The sequence below is a fragment of the Theropithecus gelada genome, chromosome 1 (genome assembly GCF_003255815.1).
Source record: "Theropithecus gelada isolate Dixy chromosome 1, Tgel_1.0, whole genome shotgun sequence".
NCBI lineage: Eukaryota > Metazoa > Chordata > Mammalia > Primates > Cercopithecidae > Theropithecus > Theropithecus gelada.
Window position 1 is genome coordinate 149,558,228 of NC_037668.1, and position 24,221 is coordinate 149,582,448.

At 36.2% G+C, this 24,221-nt stretch overlaps 1 protein-coding gene and 1 long non-coding RNA gene across 2 annotated transcripts in view; one reads left to right on the plus strand and one right to left on the minus strand.

The window, feature by feature from the left end:
• Positions 1-24,221, plus strand: part of USH2A (usherin) — a 795,153-nt gene that overhangs the window by 327,523 nt on the left and 443,409 nt on the right. The window contains exons 22-28 of the mRNA XM_025367257.1: positions 5,056-5,182; positions 8,814-8,915; positions 10,752-10,931; positions 12,082-12,212; positions 17,314-17,587; positions 23,075-23,278; positions 23,406-23,486. Of these exons, the coding sequence (XP_025223042.1) occupies positions 5,056-5,182; positions 8,814-8,915; positions 10,752-10,931; positions 12,082-12,212; positions 17,314-17,587; positions 23,075-23,278; positions 23,406-23,486 (1,099 nt within the window). The remainder of the gene's footprint in view (positions 1-5,055; positions 5,183-8,813; positions 8,916-10,751; positions 10,932-12,081; positions 12,213-17,313; positions 17,588-23,074; positions 23,279-23,405; positions 23,487-24,221) is intronic.
• LOC112612599 lies at positions 8,714-23,908 on the minus strand. The gene is made up of 2 exons (XR_003116877.1): positions 23,773-23,908; positions 8,714-8,912 (listed from the first exon to the last, which is right to left on the minus strand). It is a non-coding gene; the product is annotated as an uncharacterized LOC112612599 (long non-coding RNA).

Consider the following 24,221-nt stretch of genomic DNA (forward strand, 5'->3'; position numbering starts at 1 on the left):
AAAAAGAAAGGGGAGAGTACAGTAAAATAGAACACTGTCAATGGGAAAGAAAAATCTGGCTTTCCCCCTTCAACCAGTTAGTATCTGGAGATATTTAAGAAGAAGCCAGATGGAGAAAAACTAATCACGGGACCACTTATTTATAGAGCTTTAAAGTATACAAAGTGGGTTCCCATGAATGATCTCATTTCATTCTTGAAGTAGCCCCTTGAGGTTGACATTGTTTTCATCCGTGCTTTAGATGAAGTGGCTTAACTAGGGTGATAGAGTGGTTTAGGGATAGAACTAGCACTGAATTCAATTATTTGAATAGCACTGAATTATTTCATTCAGTGAAATTTTGCTAAGAATTTATTGGACTTCACAGTTATGCACTGGGAACACAGAAATGAACAGAATGACACTCATTGGAATTCTGGCCATTGGTTGTTCATCACAGATTTTGAGTATTAATAGTCACCCCCTACCAAACATGGAACAGTCATCGGAGAATTAATCCAAAAATGATTTCCCCAAATCTGAAGCATCACTGCCATCTCTTTTGACATGTGCTGTTGCTTTTTCTAAAGGATGCAATACCTTAAAACTCTGTAGGATAGGAGGGTAAAGAGGTCAAACTGCTTAACTGAGAATAGCTGCCAGGAAACTCATCTGGCAGGTCTCATCTTTTTTATCTCCTTTACGGTGATCACCTGGACAGGCTGGTGCAAAGCGTGGTAACAGAGTTCAGGGAAACATTCATGGGGCATTGCCCCTCATTTCTGTCCCCTTACCCTTCTCACTCACACAATTACTTAGAGTACTCATCACTGCTATTAGCTTTCCCAGTTGCTCTGTCTCTACCGTGTGTAGCCAAACGCTAAACTGTAGACATGGTCTGTAGGTGCCCACCAAGTGTTAATAAAATTCTTAAAGCCGCTGGGTGCGGTGGCTCATGCCTGTAATCCTAGCACTTTGGGAGGCTGAGGCAGGTGGATCACGAGGTCAGGAATTCAAGACCAGCCTGGTTAAGATGGTGAAACCCTGTCTCTACTAAAAATACAAAACTTAGCTGGATGTGGTGGCAGGTGCCTGTAATCCCAGCTACTCGGGAGACTGAGGCAGAAAATTGCTTGAACCTGGGAGGTGGAGGTTGCAGTGAGCCGAGATTGAGCCACTGCACTTCAGCCTGGGCAACAGAGCAAGACCCTGTCTCAAAAAAAAATTGCTAAAACCAAGTTGGGGGTTAAAGGGAGTGGGGAGGGTTTAGTGATGTCTAGTAAGTAAATTTTTATCTGAAATAATATCTCTCCATAAAGTAAAAGCTACTTGAGTTTTCAGGAAAGTGACAATTTATTTATTGTTTAAAATACAAGGTATGGGTTGAGCAGGATGGCCTTGGGATCTAGCTGAGAAAATGTTATCAGATGCATTACACTAAGTGCTCATGGGTCATGATACTAACTATGTATGAAACAATGAGCTCATGCTAGCAAGGACTGTGTCCTTCCTTACCTCCAAGGAATTTATACACTAAAGCAGGTACTAAACATATTTTCTAAATTTATAATGAAAGCCCCACTCATTTTTAGACAAAGTGTTAAAACTGAGGGATGGAGAAAATTTTGAATACTCTTCTCTTATTTGCTCTCCTGTTCCAAAGTAATATCAATGCAGCTTCTTGTATGAAGTTAGAGCTACCCTGGATTTAAAACAGTATAGAAGTTTATTTCATATGCCTTCTATTGGCATTTCATTTATTTATATTTTAAATACTTTGGGTACCACTTTAAGCCAGTTTTTCTCCTCTAATCTTTAAATGAGGACGAGATTATCTAGTGAATACTTTACTATACTCATGGCACAAGTAATTATGTACTTAGTGTGTCTTTCTTATCAGACTGCATGATCCAGTGAGGGCAAAGTCTATGAATGTTTTGTCCACAGATACTTCTTCAGGACTTAGAACAGTCTTTGGAACATAGTAGATGCTCAGTAAATAAATGACCATTGACATATTACCTGGTTGACTGACTCAATAACTGTTGGTAAGATACTACTACTACTCATAACTGAAGAAAATTATCCATTTTTCTCAGTTAAAACGTCTAGCTTGTGATGATTACATAAAGCTTTAATTGTTGTTTATTTTTTTTTATTTTGAAAAAATTAGAGAAAGTCTTGCTGTTTTGCTCAGGTTGGTCTCGAACTCCTGGCCTCAAGCAATCCTCCCACCTTGGCCTCTCAAAGTGCTAGGATTATAGACATGAGCCACCATGCCCAGTCTTGTTTAAACTTGTCTGTTTTCAGATAATTTGACTTTTATCAGGAAACAATAAGATGGTTATTTTTAAATTGTTTTTACTGAATTCATTCAAAATAGCCAAATTTTGAATTATGAAGAGAATTTCAAGGAATTTTAAAGTAATTATCTAGCACATATTTATAAAATAACATGAAATCATCATGTATTTTGCTCTTTTTAAAATTTCTTAATAAAATCAGTAATAAATTCCTTATATAACAATTTAATACAATATAGAGGCTATAGATATAAAAATGTATTTGGTTTGTCATCCAACTATCCAAAGCATTCTATTGAATAAATGTTTAGGGAAAGGGAGATTCTTCATAGTACATAAAATTAGAAATGTGTTTGTACATTAAAAACTGGACACTTGCCGTTGTTAAAAGGTACAATAAAAAAGTTAACTATAACTTTTAATTACTGTATTTTTTGTAATCTCCAACAATTAGCTATAATTTTCCCATTCTTCATTTAATTAAATTCAATTTTGAATATACTTGACCAGATCATACTTTAGTGACCAGTAATGATCCATGTTAAACCGTTAAATATTCTATGTTCAGTGACATTAACAGGAAATTCACATCATATTCTGGCTTTACTTGGAAGGAAGCTATGAGAATGAAAGCTTTAAAACAATTCCGAATAGCATCTGTTGAATGTGTCTGATATGTTCCAAATAGAAAGAACAACATGAATAATATGACACCAGAAGTCATCACAGAATTTTTCTTTCCTTTTCATTGGTGGGGGGGAAGTAATCTTAAAATAATCTTCAAAAAATGATATTCTAAATTGCCGTAAGTATAAAGTGAGTTTGGCATGCTGAGGCTGTAGGTAATGAACTTGAATTTGTCTCCAATAAATGTGATTTCTGATGTAGAGAACTATTAATGCTTCAGATTGTTGCCAAACAAAATATGAAGAACCACTTACTCAGACACCTGATCTTTAGAATGCAGCATCATTTGTAACAATTTTAACGCTAACTAAGTACACTTTGATGAGACAGCATTTAATAAAATGCTCATTAATTTCATCATTAGCAAGGGTATGCTAAGAAGTAAGCCAGTTTCTTATGTCACGCCCAATTAGCATCCCATGCTAGTAATCCCATTAGTATTGTTGAATTCACTAATGGAAAAACTAATGGGCATGCTACCAGGGCACATTAATTGGGCACGACACCAGTTCTGGTTTTAATTATTAAACTACGATAATGAAATGTGTGTTTGTAAAATTTTAAAATGTTGAAATAGGGTTGAAGAAAATAAAAGAGTATGTAGACAAAACCGATACAAGGAAAGTCAGCCTACAAAAATACAAAGACTAGAACTTGCCAGATGGTCATGTTTCTAGCTGATGGAGTTGTCTGTAAAAGTTGGGATATTGTCCATGTGAGAGGCAACCCACTCATACTCATGGGAAATTAAAAGCTTTTTTTTTTTTTTTTTTTTTTACTTTGATAACATGAAATTCTGTATATCATACATGTTATCAAGCGCTTTATGAGGCCGGACAGGAGCCAATTAAATGTGTAGCGTGGACATGTTATATCACAGAAGCCATTTCAGAAAAAGATAAACAGAAATCATACTAAACATGATACGGTTAACATTGTATGTTTTTCAGTATACATCTTCAACTTCATTACATCAATTATCTATTTTCTCTTTTTGAAAAAAACTGTATAGCAAAATTATTAGAGTTTGGTGAAATTTTCTGCTAATTAAATGTTTTAGTAATATTTTACCCAATCTTATTTTTTAATTTTTAAAGATTTTAATAGAATGAGCTTTATTCTTGCTAAGTAAATCAACTTTATTAAGAAGAAAATTCATTCCCATTTAGAAGTTTTAGAGTAATTTCTGTTTTAGTTTTCTTTAATAATAGTACTAGTAGCCGTTGGTGATAAAGTTGGGATATCTGTCACTTAGTCTTATTCTCTTAACACTGAAAATGTTACTATAGGTAACCAAGGCTACTATAACATACTGGAAAAGTGTTTACTTTTCTTGAAAGTAGTGACATGGCAGGCATCTGTTCTATTTCTCTTTCTCAGTTTATTATTATTATTATTATTATTATTACTACCTCCTATTTGCTAAACTCTGTTCTTAATATCTGCCATTTCCTATGTCTTATCACTTAGGAACACATTTTTAACTATTATATGATTACCTTAGCCAGAACTATAAATATTGGATTTTGACTTCAAAGCATTGTGTATTATGTTTAACTCCACCCTTATGTTTAATGTATCATAACTGACTAGTTTTTAAGGTGAATGTCATTCCCGTTTGTTATTGATAGTTTTGTGAAGATAAGAATGACTTATCTGACATCTCTCTATCTTCAGAACTCATTTTTAGTGGTATTTTATTAGTTTTAAATTCTTCTCTTCTTTTTCATATTTACACCATGAAAAGTAAAGACTAAAATTTTAGAATAGAAAATTCTTTACCTTTCTGATGAATAGCTATATTCATCAGAAAATGCAAGTGGCTTTGTAAGAAATTCTTATTGCAAAGATGAGACCTTTACAGATCTGTGCACTGTGGTGCTCAGGGAAGTATTAATACATCACAGGGAAGCCAAAATGATGCTAGACATCAACTTTAATTTTGAATTCTGTTTGAAATGTATGCATGCTTGTATCAGGATCATAATTTTGAAACTTGTAAATTGGTTTATAACAAACATGTAAGTGTGTGTTTATGTGTAGATATGTGTATATAAACATTTATTTATTCATTCATTCCCCTAAGGGGTCACCAGTGGAAGTAACTACAACTAATGATCATGGTAAACAATATAGTGATGGAAAATGGCATGAAATAATTGCTATCAGGCATCAAGCTTTTGGCCAAATCACTCTTGATGGGATATATACGGGTAAGTAATTTTTGATATGTATAAATAGCCCTGTTGATATGTTGGTGTTGCCATACTTTTCTGTTGTTTATATTCCTACATCCTTATTTCACCATCATTTCTACTCAATTTCATCTATATTGCTGTTGAATTTGCCTTTGGGATGCTCCTAAAATGATGAAGTCTGGCAACCAGTTTTTCATCAATGAAGGTCTTCAGTTAAAAAAAAAAAAAAAAAAAAAAAAGGAAAGAAAAGAATGAAGTCACCTCTGTCTAAGTTACCTATGTCTTTTACAGTTTTCTACAATTTGCATGGACCTTTAGTTATGTTCTCTCATGTTACTTTTGACTTCCAAAAAGCAAGGAAAGTAGAGGAAAGCAGTTTTTGTCTGCATTTGGAGATGAGGAAACCAAGGCTGAGAAAAAAAGTGAATATTTTTTCCTAACTTACACAGTTGACAGGAAGCATTCTTGGGACACACATCCTGTTTTTTTTCACATTTAAGTTTAGCTTTTGCTCCAGCCTACCCTATCTGCCACATTTATGTAATTATAACATGGTCACTGTACCTGTATAATAATGCAGGCTTTTATTAAATCATTGAGGAAATACACAATTTTAATCAGTACCTATTATGTTCCAGATATTGTTCTAGGCACTCTGGATACAAGGAGCAAAGAGAACACTGTAAAACTTACATTTTTGGGGAGAAATGGGGCAGCAAAATACAGAAAAAAAAAATTTAAGCAAATATCAAGTGGTGATAAATTCTGAGAATGAAAAAGCAAGATGAGAGGGAAAGTTGTGTGTGGGTGTATGTGCGGGTGTGTGTGGGTGTGTATGTTAAGAAAGGTCTCTCTGATATAGACCAATAGAACAGAACAGAACCCTCAGAAATAATATCACACATCTACAACCATCTGATCTTTGACAAACCTGACAACAACAAGAAATGGGGAAAGAATTCCCTATTTAACAAATGGTGCTGGGAAAACTGGCTAGCCACATGTAGAAAGCTGAAACTGGATCCCTTCCTTACACCTATACAAAAATTAATTCAAGATGGATTAAATAATTAAATGTTAGACCTAAAACCATAAAAACCCTAGAAGAAAACCTAGGCAATACCATTCAGGACATAGGCATGGGCAAGGACTTCATGACTAAAACATCAAAAGCAATGACAACAAAAGCCAAAGTTGACAAATGGGATCTAATTAAACTAAAGAGCTTCTGCACAGCAAAAGAAACTACCATCAGAGTCAACAGGCAACCTACAGAATGGGAGAAAATTTTTGCAAACTATTCATCTGACAAAGGGCTAATATTCAAAATCTACAAAGAACTCAAACAAATTTACAAGAAAAAAACAACCCCATCAAAAAGTGGACAAAGGATATGAATAGACACCCTCAAAAGAAGACATTTATGCAGCCAAAAGACACATGAAAAAATGCTCATCATCACTGGCCATCAGAGAAATGCAAATCAAAACCACAATGAGATACCATCTCACACCAGTTAGAATGGCAATCACTAAAAAGTCAGGAAACAACAGGTGCTGGAGAGGATGTGGAGAAATAGGAACACTTTTACACTGTTGGTGGGACTGTAGACTAGTTCAACCATTGTGGAAGACAGTGTGGCGATTCCTCAAGGATCTAGAACTAGAAAAACCATTTGACTCAGCCATCCCATTACTGGGTATATACCCAAAGGATTATAAATCATGCTGCTATAAAGACACATGCACACGTATGTTTATTGTGGCACTGTTCACAATAGCAAAGACTTGGAACCAACCCAAATGTTCATCAAACATAGACTGGATTAAGAAAATGTGGCACATATACACCATGGAATACTATGCAGCCATAAAAAGGGATGAGTTCATGTCCTTTGTAGGGACATGGATGAAGCTGGAAACCATCATTCTCAGCAAACTGTCTCAAGGACAAAAAACCAAACACCACATGGTCTCACTCATAGGTGGGAACTGAACAATGAGAACACTTAGACACAGGAAGGGGAACATCACACATGGAGGCCTGTTGTGGAGTGGGGGGAGGGGGAGGGATAGCATTAGGAGATATACTTAATGTAAATGACGAGTTGATGGATGCAGCACACCAACATGGCATATGTATACATAAGTAACAAACCTGCACATTGTGCACATGTACCCTAGAACTTAAAGTATAATTAAAAAAAAAAAAGAAAAAGTCTCTCTGGTGAGGTGACATTTGAGCAGAGACCTGAAGGGACAAAGGGGCAAACCATGTAAATATCCAGGAAGAGGATGCTTTGAGTTGAGAGGCCAGCAAGTATCAGGGCCCTGAGGTGAAAGCACACTATATGTGGCATGTCAAGGACCGACAAGAAGGCCAGTGTGGGAAAGAGGGTGTGAAAGGGCTAATGACAGGACATAAGGTCACAGAGGTCATTAGGGATTAGATCATATGGGACCTTGTGGACTTTTACTGTGAAAGAAGGAAACTGTTGAAGGATTTTGAGGGAAGAATGACATGATATGACTGCTTTCTTTAAAAGAATCACACTAGCTGATCTTTTGAGAATCAATTAGAAGGGGAATGAGGATGAAAGCATGGAGATCAGTTAATAGGCTTCTGCAATAACTCTGTATTAATTCAGACAAGAAATCATGGAGACCTGAACAAGGGTGATAATTGAAGATATAATAAGAAGTATTCAGATTCTGGTTATATTGTGAATGTCAAATTAACAGGATTTGATGATGAGATTGAGGCAGAATAGGAGTTGGTAAACTATCACCATGGTCTAAATCTAGCTCATGCCTGTTTTTATAATGTTTTATTGGAGCACAGCTACACCCATTCATTGATGTATTATCTATGGCTGCTTGAGTCTGAATAGTCTACAAAGACACTATCTGGTCTTTGACAGAGTTTACTAGCCATTAATGTAGAGCAAGCCTGTTAGGTTTGGGTCTCAGGCAACTGGAAGAATGCAGCTGCCCAAACCAGGGAGTGCACGATTGTGGGAGAAGCAGGTTTGGAGAGAGACGTTCAAAGTTCAGTTGTTAACATGGTTGTTAACATGTTAAGGCTGAGATTTCTGAGACATCCACGAGGAGATATCAGGTAGGCTGATCAAGAAACAAGTCTGAGTTCTGAAATCAGAACTTCCAGCAAAGGATGGTATTGAAAGCCAAGGGAACAGATGTAAGTAGGGCTAATTGGAGTGGATTGGGCTCTGGAAAAACAAACACAAATAGCTTTGCCTCTCCTCTCAAAGAAGGTGGGCATTAGAAATATGAACAGGGATTTCCATTGTTATGCCACACAGTCAGAGACCCAGGTAACCCTGGACTTTGGCCCTGGTAGTTCATACTGGAACCCAGCCCACTACTCATCCCTCTAGAGTACTTAGGGGGTCCCTATGGGTAGAGAAAGGAAGAGGCGTGAGATGGAGGCGGTCTGGATCATTCCAACATCATGATGCTGGGATGTTGAGGAAAAGCCAGTGAAGAAAAGTAATGGACAGGCAATGAGGAGAGAGGAGAACCAAGAGAGTGGTATCCCGAAGGCTGGCGAAGGATTTTATTATTTGATGAGTTAGTAAAAATAGAGTATCCTGGTGAAGGTGTGTTTCTCATCTCCTATTCTCTAGGTTCCTCTGCCATCCTGAATGGTAGTACTGTTATTGGAGAGAACACAGGAGTCTTTCTGGGAGGGCTGCCGCAAAGTTATACCATCCTCAGGAAGGATTCTGGTGAGTTTAGTAAGGTATATTATATGTTGTCATCCAAACTTAAAATAGAACCAGTTTACATCATTTTAAAGTAAGAATAAGTATTATGTTCTACTTCATGCTATATTTTCTATATTAACGTGCCAAAAATTTCCTTTAGGTCTCTGTTTTTTTTTTAAAGGAACCGTGTATTCCATATGGCTTGTATTTATATTGTTAGTACCCCGTTCTTGATATATAAAAGGAATTCATTAAAACTTTTGCTGTAATGAAGTATAATACTTTCAGTCAAAGGTATGTTATTTTAGGACTTATGCATCGTTTTTTGTAAGATTTTAAATTGAATGTGAAATAACACAGAAATGGAAAACTATGAGCTTGATTTATACTCTAAATAGGGTGAAGAACATTCCCTGAATACTATGTCATAGGCACTAAACCAATCCCTAGATATTCATAGATGAATAAAATGTGGTCTTTATCACAATAGAGGTCACAGGCGTATAAACAGGTAATTCCAACCTAATGCCGTAAGTGCTATAACTGAGCTATAGACAAAGTGATTCTCATATTTTTAGAACAAACAAGAACATATTCTAAAATGCAACTCATTAAAACGAACATGAATGGAATTAACCTTAGGTAGGAAAAAAAAAATCATCCTTCAAACGCAAATGCTAATAATTCTAGTATTGTTTCCCAAGTTCTCATTAAGAATCACAGGGTGCCTTCCAAGTCTCTCCCAGGAAGTTAAAATATAACTACATAAATATTACAAATAAGCTAGGACCCAGATAAGTATAATTTGTTCATGGGTTGTAGTCTTCAGGGAATCATGATGAAGATCAAAAGGAATAGAAAGTGTTCATCAAATTTTGGAGAAGGGTATAATTGAATTCTCAAGGCTGATTATCGTTACCTCCTCAGAAATGTCTCTAGATTAGACAGGGGTTTCATTCAACTACTTGAGACTGATAGACAAGTCCCTCTAGCGCGCACACACACACACACACACGCACACACACACCCTTTGTTTTTTGCCCTTCTGGGAAATAGTATTTTCAGGTGCTAGAAGGAGAGAATACCCTGATACTAAGTACCCTTCCTGTAAAGGACACATCTCCATTATGAATGAACAATTTTACTTTGTCTATGTAAATTGGCCTTATAAAAACTCATAAACTCAAAGCTGAAAACTAAGCTTTGCCTTCATAGGAAAGGAGGTGGCTATGTGAAATTCGACTTCAGTGTGCCTTCTCCTCCTCTTGATTTTTTTCTTGCTTTTTCTCTAAATCACTCATTTGCACATTTTCTGTCTCAACCTTCTGTTATCACCCTATTCACTGTATTTATGAACCCCACATTTACCTGGTCTGGAGAGTTCCACATTCAATGTCAACATTATATGCATTTCCAAAAAATGAAACCAAATTATTGATTTACTTCAGTAACAGACTGGTTCATAGATGAGGAATCTAAACTACAAACCACGTATTAAATACAAACACTCCCTTCAAATCTAACTTTTAAAGTCGTAGTACTTTATCTTTGAGGCTAGTGACAGATGAATTTTCTGTGTTAGTTGAAAAGGCAATATTCTTGCTACTGCAAAACCAAGGTTTCTGCATAAACATCTGTTTCTGCAGATATGATGGGTTTGAACCAGTGCTAAACATTATAATTGCTATCATTTACTATAGCTGATGGTGTGGTGTTTACATGAATCATTAAGAGGCTTGCAGTGAATAGGTGGTGAGAGCTAGTGCCTATTTCTTTGATTTTAATGGCACATAAAATTAATTGCTTGAAAAGAATCTTTCTAAATACATATTTCTTGATATCTATAAACTCCTGCAGAGATAATCCAAAAGAGTTTTGTGGGCTGTCTCAAGGATGTACATTTCATGAAGAATTACAATCCGTCGGCTATTTGGGAACCTCTGGATTGGCAGAATTCTGAAGAACAAATCAACGTGTATAACAGCTGGGAGGGATGCCCCGCTTCATTAAATGAAGGAGCTCAGTTCCTAGGAGCAGGTAATGCTCTAAAAAAGACATGAGTGTTCACTTAAAATCTATGTTCTATCCTTTGTATAATTTAATCTCTCCCGTTTGATTAACTTGACCTCATACGAACCTAGTATCACAGAAATACCTAGTTATTCCAATGGTGCACACAAATATATTCTTGATGCCTGAATATGCAATATAGATTATAAGACTCATAAGTATACATCCATGTATCATATCTCTGGTAGCCCATGCAGTTCTTGATTTACATATGTTAGCATCACCAATGTCCATTTGCAAGTCAATTGTTTGGAAACTAGAATACAGTTAGAGATGTGTACTTAGAATGCACTCAGAAAGATGTTTCAAAGAGTTTTGTTTACTAGGTTAATCCACAAATACCTATTTATCTCATTATATAGAAGAACAATGTTCTTAAGAGTTAATTCTCGGCTAAGTAATGGGTTAAGTAGGTCATTGAGAGAGAGCTGGAGACTAGAACCACTATCCCTGCCATTGCTCAAAAGGCTACAATGAAAGGGGAGGTGTAAGTGTCTGTAGCTTAGGCCTGACACACACATTGAGTCTCTGCCTGATCAGAGCAGAGACTTCCACCCAGCGGAAGGGGAGAGGGATGATGGTGGCTTGGAATACCTGGCTTATTCATCAAATAAAAGCCTATCTCTGCCTCCTACATTTATAGCTAAGTTGGTTGGTTATTTAGTTGCTTAAACTGCCTTTAGCACAAAAAGACGTATGATATTAATAATATAATCTGCACATTTTTTATTGTTCTGTTTTCATCAAGGTCATTCTGAGTTTCTTTTAGTCAATGCAAACTACTTATTGTTAATACTTAACCTAAAACAGTAATAATCATACATGATACAGACAACACATGATTGAGAGAGCAAATTTCTTCCTCTTTAGAAAGTATAATATCAGAGCAAATTTCTTCCTCTTAAAAAGTATAATATCTATCAAAGTCTTTCTTAATATATCTAGGTCTTTCTGTCACTTCTGTACAATTAAAAAAGGGATTTCTTAACATTGATTTGCATCTTCTTTTGTGAGATTTACTCAGTGGCAGAATGTGTCCTAGAGTTTCTTATCACCCTTACAATGCTGACAATATTGTATTACACATGCTAACATGTACATGTTTTTATCTTTAAAGGGTTCCTGGAACTTCATCCGTATATGTTTCATGGTGGAATGAACTTTGAGATTTCCTTTAAGTTCAGAACTGACCAATTATATGGATTACTTCTTTTCGTTTATAATAAAGATGGACCTGATTTTCTTGCTGTATGTAAATTACTTTGATTAAAATTACTTTAAAATACTAGATCCAACTATAAAATAAATAAACCAAGTGTTGGCAGGCATTACACTTAATTGGGGTTTCTTTACAAATTCACATTTGTTTTCTTTTCTTTTTTTTTTCCCAAAGTCATTTTTAGTATGGAAGTCCTGTGAAATATTTTGTATTTTATTATCCTAGTAATTTTTTAAAATGATAATTGTAACAAATGATAATTGTTAGTATCATTTGTTATCAATTGTATCAATTGTTAGTATCAATTGTATCATTGTTACAATTATCATTTTAAGAAAACAGATTAGATGTAAGGAATTAAGAAAATACAATTTAGTATCTTAAGATATGAAAAACACTATTTCCCTCATTATCTTTTGATATGAGTTTCACAAGGATATATATTATATATTTTTCATATGACATATAGATAATCAAATATAATAATACAGTGAACACTCCTGAATCTACCACCACACCTGATAACTAAATATTATTATTTTTGTTCTATCTGTAAAGTCTTTCCTATCGTGTTTCCATCTTCTTTTAGATGTCATATGTAATCAGAATTTTGTGTTTGTTATTCCCATGCATTTTTATAGTTTGAACACCTAATGAATACCTACAAATTCTTGCTTTTGAAATTTATAAAATTTGTTTTATGCTCTCTCTTTAGCACTCAACATTATTTCTGAGTCATTTATGTGTCCACACAGGTATACATTTTCTTGGTTGTGTAGTATTTCTCTTCTCTTACCAATGATGTATTGGTTGTTCCCACGTTTTGCTACAATGAATAAGACTGCTATAAACATTTTTATACATTTCTCTAAATACAATGGGCAACTGTAACTGCTTTTCCTTGTCTTTAATCATTAATCTGATACCACTGTTAAGTATGTTATTAAAAATGTTAATTCTTAAAAGTTGTTTTAAAGAACTAGCATAGAAACAGGAGAAAAATATGAACATCTCACCCTTGGATTCTTCATTTCTAGACAAAAATAGACAATTAAATACAAGTCTTGGTTATTTTAAGAGTTTAAGATACGTTTTCTTTTTTTTTTTTTTTTTTTTTTTTTTTTTTTTACATTCCTAGTATATGCAATGCCAGTATTGCTAAGAAGGGAAATGGAAATTTATCCCTTCATAGTATTTATTAGAATTTCTGATTCTTTAAATATTTATTTGTCCTCTTGTGTATTGTTGGCTTCTTTCTCTGAAACGTAATGTCTATGAATCCAAGGACCTTGGTTTTCTTCTTTGTAGTTGTATCCTCAGTGCCTAAGCCTTAGCAATTATCATGTTAATCAATATCGTTGAATGAATGAATGAGTGAACATGTGAATGAGCTCATGCTGTGGTGACCTTCACTGAGCATCACTGAGTCATCTACATGTGCATATACTGTGGAGGAAACAAAGATGTTTACCATTTGGCTCCTCCTCTTGAGGACCATATGACTGCACTGGAAGTCTATACGCCTTACTATGCCACACTTCCACCCTCCACCTTCCTCCATTCGTTGCTTTGTTACTGTATTAAATAATACTGTTAACTTTAAGTAACTTTACTAAAAAAAATTAAAAATTAAAAATTAAGACTGGGTACAGTAGCTCGCTCCTATAATTCCAGCACTTTTAGAAGCCTGGAATTACAGGAGGATAGCTTGAGGCCAGTAGTTCGAGACCAGCCTGGGCAATATAGTGAGACCCTTTGTATGCAAAAATACAAATAAAAGTAAAAAAATTATCCAGGCACTGTGGGTAGTTCTAAATACTTGGGAGGCTGAGGCAAGGATTGCTGAAGACTGGGAGTCTAAGGCTGCAGTGACCTGTGATTGCACCTCTGCACTCCAGCCTGGGCAAGAGAGCTCTGTCTCAAAACAAACAAACAAAAAAATCAATACACTTACATAAATATATACTGAGTGCTCACTATGTGCTTGGCTTTCTTTTAACACTTCCCATGCAACTGTAAAGGAAGCAGTCTTTCATAAAACGTACATTACAGTCTGCCATATCTGAGGACTGAGGCTGCTCACAGATTTCAACTCTTTCTATTATACTAACTTACTTCAGTATGCATGGTTATCCCCTGGAACTTGATAAACTCAGAATGTTTCCATTGCCAGAACCTTAAATCTCAAAATATAACCTCGTATCCCTCTAGCTCTCTCAGTCTCTCATTAAGTTCACCAAGGCATTGACACCATTGACTATCAGCCCACTTTCTAGTTAACTTGCTCCTTACCTGAGCCACCATAATGTATTTCTTCAACAGTATTTCTACCAATGCCCTGATTTTGAATCTTGTATTGGGCTTCACAAACCTTGACCAATCAGTCTAGCCACCTTGCTTCTCAGTTCTAGTAGCTAGATTGCTAAACACTATAGGAAAACTAATACGGACGTGAGAACGTGTTTTGAGCTCTCCAATTCTTTTATTAAACAATATCTATTGTTTACAGGATTTTCTAATATATTTTAGGAGTAGAAAGTGAAAGAAAAGAATCTTAGGATCTAGAAACACTATAACCTGAATGTCATCAGGTAGTCCCTCACTGTCCTGATAAAAACAAGTATACATATTCAACTTTCAATCTCTCTATCTATCAACTTGACTGTATTTGAGGCAAGCCAAATTTAACTCTCTACTGATTCAGGGGAACAAATGAACAATTACTATGCTTACAACTAAAGAAAATATGTCTACCATCATCCTAGATTCTATCCCTTCTTCTGCAAGAACTTGTTCTACAGTCTTCCCTCTTTGTGTGTTCAACTATTCCCTCTCAATTGGCTCTTTTCCCTCAATATATGGAATGATTGAAATTTATTTTCCTTAGTGTTCTCCTCCACTGTACTTTTCCTTACCTTCACGGTCAAGTGCATTGAAAGTGGTTACTTTTGTTATTGCCACTTTTTCATCTCACTTCAGTCCCTAAAATGACTGTACATTAGGCTCCTGCCACTACCGCACCTTCCTACGAAATCACTTTTCTAAAGTGGTCAATGACCCCCGCATTTCCTAGTCCAGTGATTTTTATTTCTTATCTTATTTGTTCTTTTTCTGCTATTCTCTGTTTTTTTCTCATTCTTCCCTACTGATTTTCCAAAGTACTAGTTTCTCCTGATTTCATTAAGTTCTCTTAGCTTCTTTAAGGAGATCATTGTCACTTAAAAGAACTGTTTTCTACCATGCTGTCCCTTTAAAACATTAGTCTTGCTGAGGACACTAATCTTTTCCCTTTTATCTCAGTCTTTTTATACTCACTGAATAATCTTATTTATTTTGTGATGTATTTTCTCCATTTTACTTGGCCATCACCAAACTGCATATCTTTATGTTTGACCTCCTCAAAAAGAGTTTCATCTGGATGTTTTATAGGCATTTCAAACTCAATATATCTAAAATGAACTCCCCCCTCCTCCTTGTCAATAACAACCCTCAGCCTTTCTTTCAAATGCTTTTCACAACGTGATGATGGCAGAACACTCTCCTACTTATCCAAAAAAGATGAGAGGTGTTCTTAATTTCTCTTCATTCATCTAACTCATTTACCTTTTTACCAGGTCCTAATGAGTTGCTTTTACAAATACTTCTTAGATCGAGTCTTCCCTTTCATCAGCATCATCATTATCCTGGTTTTAATGACTCTCAATATGTTTTCACAATTAAATGCATTTCCTAACGCATTTCCTGAATTGTAGACGAGATTTGTTTTCAGTATGTACTTCTTATTTCTGGTAAGGTAAGCTTTTAGTGCAAGGTAATAGTGGAAAGAATATGAGTTCTGGTTTCAGACAGACACCAAACACTCTTTCCATACCAGACCCTCCTATCAGTGAAAGTCCTTTAAAATCTGGCTTCTACATAGCTGGCAAGACACTACCTCAGCTCCCACCTCTGTATGTGCCCTTTGTCTTACCTAAGTTGGTGCCTTTCTCTAAACCTGATGTTCTCATGTTGTGCATATTAGTCCCCCTCCTTGGGGGACCCTCCATGAATCTGATATACTTTCTAAAATCTTACTTTAAACCTTTCCCAACTTCCAGGGAGCAAAAAGCCTTCTCTGTTATCTGCTTTCACTTTACCCCTTTCCTGTCTTGATTGTAGCATTGCTCCCATGTTTGCCTCTGCTACTAGACAGCATGACTCTTAGGAGCAGTGTTTACCTTAGAGCAGCAGGTATATGGCACATTGTAAGAGACTCGGTATTTATCGAATAAGCGGATAGACAAATGAACAATTGCTTACCTGAGGTCCTTCCTGAAGATGATACTTTTATGGAAAAAGTCATAGTTTGCGTCTGGCATGATTTAATTTGTTTTACTTAACACAACTGATCTCAAGATTTTAAATATCCTATGGTCACTGATATGTTTCTAACAAAGTAAAAATATATTAGGTAAAATAATTAGGAGACCTTTTGAAGGAAAATCTATGAACTTATTTTTTACTACGAAAATTTGGGTGAAATATGTTCACATTAGAAAATGGTACAGTCATCTAATAGAATACACATAGAAGCAATTATGTTAAAGATTTAGAATAAAACTGAAATATTGAATCAAAATATGTCTTACAAATTTGAAATTGAGTTCACTAGCCAGTTAAAATAAGCTTAATCAAGCTTGACATTTCATTTTCTTATTGTCTTGTCATATTTTCCCCCAAATTAAATTGATACATGAAGTAGTATTTTCTCGTTTTCTAAAAATTCAAAGAGTCATAGTTCAAACTGTTCTCTTCTCTTCAGTCATTCAGTCACTTACACAGGGGTTTAATCTTTTAACTATGTTGCAGCAAAAATAAACCTTAGGTCTACATAACATTGCATCACATCGTCTAATCATTACTAGATATGAATTTGTTTACATCAATACAACATTCTTCATGTCAGCTATAAGCTTGAAAAGGATTTCCTATGTTCCTAAGCAGAAACTTAGGGTAAAGTGACACATTTCTATAGAGTGCTTTCAGGCAACTGTTTTACTTTTCTTCGAGAAATTGTCCTTCTGCTCTCTCCCAAACTGCCCTTCTGCAGCCTTTTTATATACCTACTTTCTTTTTTAACATAAAATACAGATGGAGCTGAAAAGTGGAATATTGAGCTTCCGGTTAAATACCAGTCTTGCCTTTACACAAGTGGATCTATTACTGGGGCTATCCTACTGTAATGGAAAGTGGAATAAAGTCATTATTAAAAAGGAAGGCTCTTTCATATCAACAAGTATGAATGGACTGATGAAGCACGCATCGGAGTCCGGAGCCCAGCCACTGGTGGTGAATTCACCTGTTTATGTGGGAGGAATCCCACAGGAGCTGCTGAACTCTTATCAACATTTGTGTTTGGAACAAGGTAAGTTCCATCTGGAGGAATTCACAAATCCATACAGCCCTGGTGCTAACAGATTTTGGTGGTTCTGTGTTTCAAGAGATAGCAATAGACTCAGGCTAAAAGCAGCACCCAACAACACCCCTTTTTCTGGAGAAATTTAAACCCTAAAAACTAATGGAGCACTTTTTCAAACAGTTTTGTGTGTTACCCTTAACAGTATGCCATCGTTTATAATCAGCATATTTATTTCAATATGTCCTGGGTAAATAGTAATTAATATACATATTATTATTGTGACATGTAATTATATATGTGGTATATAATTATATATACATATATTAATTACTATTTACTGAAGAAATATTAAAATAAATATGTTGATTATAAATAAGGTACCTGAGATGCTTTCCAAAGATGATATTTATATGGAAAAATTAGTAATTTATATATTTATTATATGCATTATATAATATACACATATAATGCATATTTAAAATATATAATGCAATTATATGTGAGATATATAATTATATATGAATATATGTGTACACATACATAATTATATATAATGCATATAAATGTATTTCCTCATACGTTGAATACTGATCATTATTTGTATTTACAGATGAAAAAATAAATGAAGTTGCTATGCACAACTAGTAAAAAATATTAATGCAATTCATTGCCTTTTCTTTCTTTGACATAAATGCTAATTGTCTCCATAGTTTTTCAGTAGAGCTTTCATGTGGAAAAAAACTGTGGGGTGTATTTGGTTGACTTCCAGACATACTCGTGAAAATCTATACATTGTAGATTATCAGTAACCATAAGAGAAAGAAAAAGTGCATTACTTATAGTTTAGGTAAGAAGTTAACTCATAGAAATTTGAATGTAATCAGAGAAATAATTTGAAAAGGCTAACAATATCTGTGTATCATTTCTTGTGACAGTCATGGTTCTGAGAGCTTACATGAGAATAGGTGAGTCAGTTATTCCTAACAAGTGTGTTAGGCATTATTATTTATATCCTCATTACAGATGAGGAAACTGAAGAGCAGAGAGGAAGGTAACTTTCCCAAGGTCACATGGCTAGTAAGCATATAGAAAGACACTAAGTCTCTCTCGGGCAGCCTGGTATAAAGTCAACTCTCCTTAATACAATCAATGCTCTCTTTTATGGGCATTGGCCAATGCTCCTTTGTAAAGTGGGGAATGCACAGTAACTGCCAGCATGGGACCAAGCACACTCCCAGGTGTGGAAACGGTCCTTTACAAAGTTCAAAATCTATGTACCCTGAATGGTTAAAATTTTCATGAAGCAGTCTTTGCCTATTTGGTAAGTACATAAAGATTTAAATGCCTTTGAATAGAAAATATATGGCAAGCTCTTAGGAGACTTTTAGAAGGGTAGTAGTAAGGAGTTAATGAATAACTGGGGTGTAAGACAGTAATGACATTTTCAAGGCACTTAAGGTGTAACAGCAGCTAAAAATATTACATTCGTATAAGAACTTCTCCAGGTTTTAAGGTTTCTGATGTTAGAAAGAACTTGAAAACCCTTTGTATGAGTGAGATTACTTAATCCTGTTTGCTTCTGGGGGAAAAAAAATAAAATGAAGACAAGAAACAAAAACCCTGCATATACAGCCTTGTTCTAAAGACATGGTCCTAAAGACATGGTTAAAACTGAAATTGTAAGATAATAACAGAAGTTTAAAATATCGCCATAGACCCAAAGGGAATAATTTTACCTACATGCTATGACTAAGTCTGTGATACTGGAAGGTATTTTATTTTATTTTATTTTATTTTTTTTGAGAAGGAGTCTGGCTGTGTCGCCCGGGCTGGAGTGCAGTGGCCGGATCTCAGCTCACTGCAAGCTCCGCCTTCCGGGTTTACACCATTCTCCTGCCTCAGCCTCCTGAGTAGCTGGGACTACAGGCGCCCGCCACCTCACCCGGCTAGTTTTTTTTTGTATTTTTTAGTAGAGACGAGGTTTCACCGTGTTAGCCAGGATGGTCTCGATCTCCTGACCTCGTGATCCGCCCGTCTCGGCCTCCCAAAGTGCTGGGATTACAGGCTTGAGCCACCGCGCCCGGCCGAAGGTATTTTATTTATGAGTAATATTAAATGTTTATTAGTGTAGTAGCATCCATATCAGTGGTTCTCAAAACACTGAAAAAATATTGACATATGGTAGCTGGAACATGGAAGTCAAAATTAGCTATTATTATTACTATTCAAGATACATTGACATCACCTGGAATGGTTATTAAAAATACAGATGTTAGGGACCCCTGTCCCCTAAGATTCTGACTCAGATGCTTTGAGAGACACTGATCTATATAAATAACTGCATGTTTTATACAATGATCAGGGAGACTAGTCACAATACAGAGGTGCAGCATACACGTAGTCAATTGCAGTTAAAACGAATCATGTTCACTTAATGTATTTCTTTCAACCCACTATCAATTGTCTTAAAAACCTTTTTCCTTTTCTCTGCTTCTTAATTAGCACCTTTTTTTTCATCAGAAGCTCTATTTTTTGGTCATATGAGTACTATTTTTTTTTAATACACTAACATTGTAATCTTCTCCGAATCAGATACAAGACTAATTTTATTTCTTGTTTTGGAAATGCTGGGCAACATAATTTGCTGAAGATGTGCCAGCTTGGATGATGAGAGTTTATCTTCTTAGAATGATCAATGAGGATAATCATTTACATCTAGGTTGGGCATGACTGGGTCTGGCATGTGGTCTCACAGGCAATGCTCTGCGCAATCCCCTCCATGGAGAGGGAGGGAGTGGGGGCTGAAAGTTAGCTGGCCTGCCAAGTCAAGCACCCTGCAGCAGTACTGCCTTCCCTAGAAGAAGGGCTAGTGTTTTTCTGATTAGTCACCCTAGAGCTCTGGGCTACCTTTTAGGCATTTAGAGGCCCAGGGGTGGTGGCGTGGATGGGGATTTTTTTGGATTCTCACAAGGGTAGTGGAGTAAGAAAATAAGGCATTTCTACTCCTCTCACAAACATCCCCTTTCTCCTCTTGTCCTCACATCCCATTCAAATGTTTTAGGTGACTGGGGAGCATTTCTGGTGGTACAGAGTTGAAAGCATGGGACAACATTAACTGAACTCTTTGGTTGCCACTGGAAGGATGCCACTGGAAGGACCCTGCACTAGAGCTCAGCAGCTTCAAGAGCTCAGCAGCCTCCAAAGCCTGGGGCCACAGGACCATTTCCTTAGGAGGATTTCTACTTACAAACTTCATTTTATAACTAACTCTCTGGGCTTTTTTCTTCATCTCCAAAATGAAGAAAGACGTATCTCCCTGGGCTTTCCCAAATTGAAAATTTCATCTTGTGAATTAATTTTTATTATGGTTTTTGTTAAATTTTTAATTTTTTTTGTTTGTTTGTTTGTTTGTTTTTTTTGTGTGTGTGTGTGTGTGTGTGTGTGTGTGTGTGTTTTGTGTGTTTTTTTTGAGACGGAGTCCTGCTCTGTCGCCCAGGCTGGAGCGCAATGGCCTGATCTCAGCTCACTGCAAGCTCCGCCTCCCGTGTTTACGCCATTCTCCTGCCTCAGCCTCCCGAGTAGCTGGGACTACAGTTGCCCGTCACCTCGCCCGGCTAGTTTTTTTTATTTTTTAGTAGAGACGGGGTTTCACCGTGTTAGCCAGGATGGTCTCGATCTCCTGACCTTGTGATCCGCCCATCTCGGCCTCCCAAAGTGCTGGGATTACAGGCTTGCCACCGCGCCTGGCCTAAATTTTTAATTTTTAAAACATTATGGTAAAATATAGGTAACATAAAATTTACCACTGTAACCATTTTTAAGTGTACAGTTTAGTGGCATTAGTTACATTCACACTGTTTTGTAGATATCACCATCATCCCTCTGAAGAACTCTTTTCATCCTGCAAAGCTAAAACTATGTACCCCTCAAAAAATAATGTGGGATTTCTTATAACAGCACTTGTTTGCCAAGCTGCCCTTCCACTGTTCTCATTTTGTTGGTAGGGAAGTCAGGGTACAGAGAATTTTGATACTACAGCTATGTGCCATCAGAAAATTACTGCTGATGAATAAATTAAAATTCTTAGCTTCTGAATTTGCCAGTCAATGATTTTATATTGAGCTTCGTTGCTTTCAATTCAATTCACCCAACTTATTGAGTGTCTACTGTGTGTTTAAGATAGACTAGCAGTATTGATCAGTCAGGACTAAAAAAAATGTGGATAATAGTAAAAGACATTTAAAAGGAAATAGGCTGCAACTTAATGTGTTAGAAGGCATAATAGCACATCATATAAATGCTGAGGAGAACAATATGGTCATTGTTACTATTAACTTATTTTACTGTTATGCATTGCATTCTATTTTATTTCCATTTCCTGCTGCTGTGCTTTAATCTTGAAAAGAGCTGATCATGTGTTTGAGGCCTTTCAAACTTTACAGTGTTTTGTTCAGAGAGAGAGAACATGCACGCTACAGCAATCTCAAACTAGGTCCTGTTTGTCCCAATTTCGTGCAGTTTTCTGCGCAGAGTACTGCCAGACTTCACTGAGCTGATCTCTGTTTTCACAAAATAGCATGTAATTCAAAGCCACTGCTATTCCCTGGCTGACTGGATGCCTTTTTTGTTTGCTGTCTAACAAAAAAGTGGCGAATACTCTAAATTCGTTTCATCCGCATTCTCTGTTAAACTTCACAGAATGGTACTACACACTGGGTGTTCTAAGGTCACCTGTGTAGAATACACATTCCATGAAATCTCATGGTGTTGCTATTGCCAACACTGAAGGCTGGCCCCTGTCATGCTAATGGGGATGTAAAACTAGTGACCATTTTGTATATTCAAGATTATGGAACTCTGTGAAAAACGATAGAGCATAGTGACAGCTCTTCCGTAGGCTGATGTAACTAACTCAGGCTAAATTCTGTACCTCTGAAGTGATTGTTATGCAATTCATGGCAATATTTCAGGATTCTAATATATTTTGAAATTATGTTCTCTCTCCTGCTATTCTGCATGAAATCCTCAGAGTGTATTTTTCCCCAATGAGTTTATTGAATAATCATGCTAATTCAAATATTATTTTTTGGCATTTAAAACTGACTTATGTAGTCACTTAATTTTTCAGAATTAGGAGACATGGGGCTATCCCCCTACCATAATATGAAGTTGCCTAAATTTTCTTTTACGGGAAGAAACAGAATTTAGAAAATGTGGGCCTAAAGAGGTAAAATAAATGCTTTTTCAGTACCAGAAGTTAAATTAGAATTATCCATGAATGTGTTTTCCAAATAACAGAACTATATTTCTTTGCAACAAATTAGCTTGATAAAAAGTAGGAGGCATAAAATGTTTCCCAAGAAAGACTTGAAAGTCTAGCAATTGTGTCTAACCACCCCCCTTCCTCAAAATGTAGTACTGCAGAGGACAAAAATGATTGGTAATTAATGACTCAAGCCCTTTATGCGATACTAATCCCTTACTATTTGCTAGGTTTCGGTGGTTGCATGAAGGATGTTAAATTTACACGGGGTGCTGTCGTTAACTTGGCATCTGTGTCCAGCGGTGCTGTCAGAGTCAATCTGGATGGATGCCTATCAACTGACAGTGCTGTTAACTGCAGGGGAAATGACTCCATTCTGGTTTACCAGGGAAAAGAGCAGAGTGTTTACGAGAGTGGTCTCCAGCCTTTTACAGGTAATGTGGAGGTCCTCTAAATTAAATGTTGCATGTCTCTTATTCATCCCCCTTTCCCTCCCTGCCAGTCCCCTATTAGTCTATATGAGTATTATTTTAATCTTGCTGCATCTTATTTCCATTTAAGAATACCTGTATCGGGTGAGAGCCTCGCATGAAGGAGGTTCAGTATATAGTGACTGGAGTCGAGGACGTACAACAGGAGCAGGTAAATACTTACCTTCAAATGCATATGTGCACACACGCATGCATGTATTTGTGCATGTATATAAAAGGAAGGACTATTACCCTGAAGTAGTAATATTTTTGTAGTGTTCTGACAGAACATGCCTTGATTTGAAAATACATCTGTCAATGGCTAAAATGCTTAGCAGATCAGTGCTTTTGATTTGTCAAGAATTCACTAAATATTTACTCAGAATTGATCCTTTCCTCTTAGGATGCAGAAGAAAGGAAAGTTCAGGTTGTCTTAAGGATGTAATAGTCCCACCTACCAAATATGCTTAAGGATAGGTAACCTTTACAAATGGCGTATATAGCAAGAAGTTGAAGTCAGGGATTAGGATTATCCTTGGAAGGGAGTGGCACCCTCTTGACTTTCTCATAGAAGGCGCATTGGAAACCTGCAACTGGTTGGAATCAGGTGTGTCTATGACATCATTGCAGATGTTTGCCCTGTTGTTGACTATTTGAGTCTTAGAATGACTCTCCCCAGAGAGAAAAAAATTGCTGATTGGTTTAATTTATTTTGAGTTGGAAAAGAACCAACTAGGAGACAGTATACATTAGACCTAATCTCAGACTATTGACTTGTTTTGTACTTCTGACTGGCCACAAAATCTTTCCCCATAATACCCCCACAGGAAGGCATTCAGCACAGAGTTTTGTGAATCAGTGGCATTCTACCATTTTGGGTCAAATATTTGTCAGGAAACTGAACATA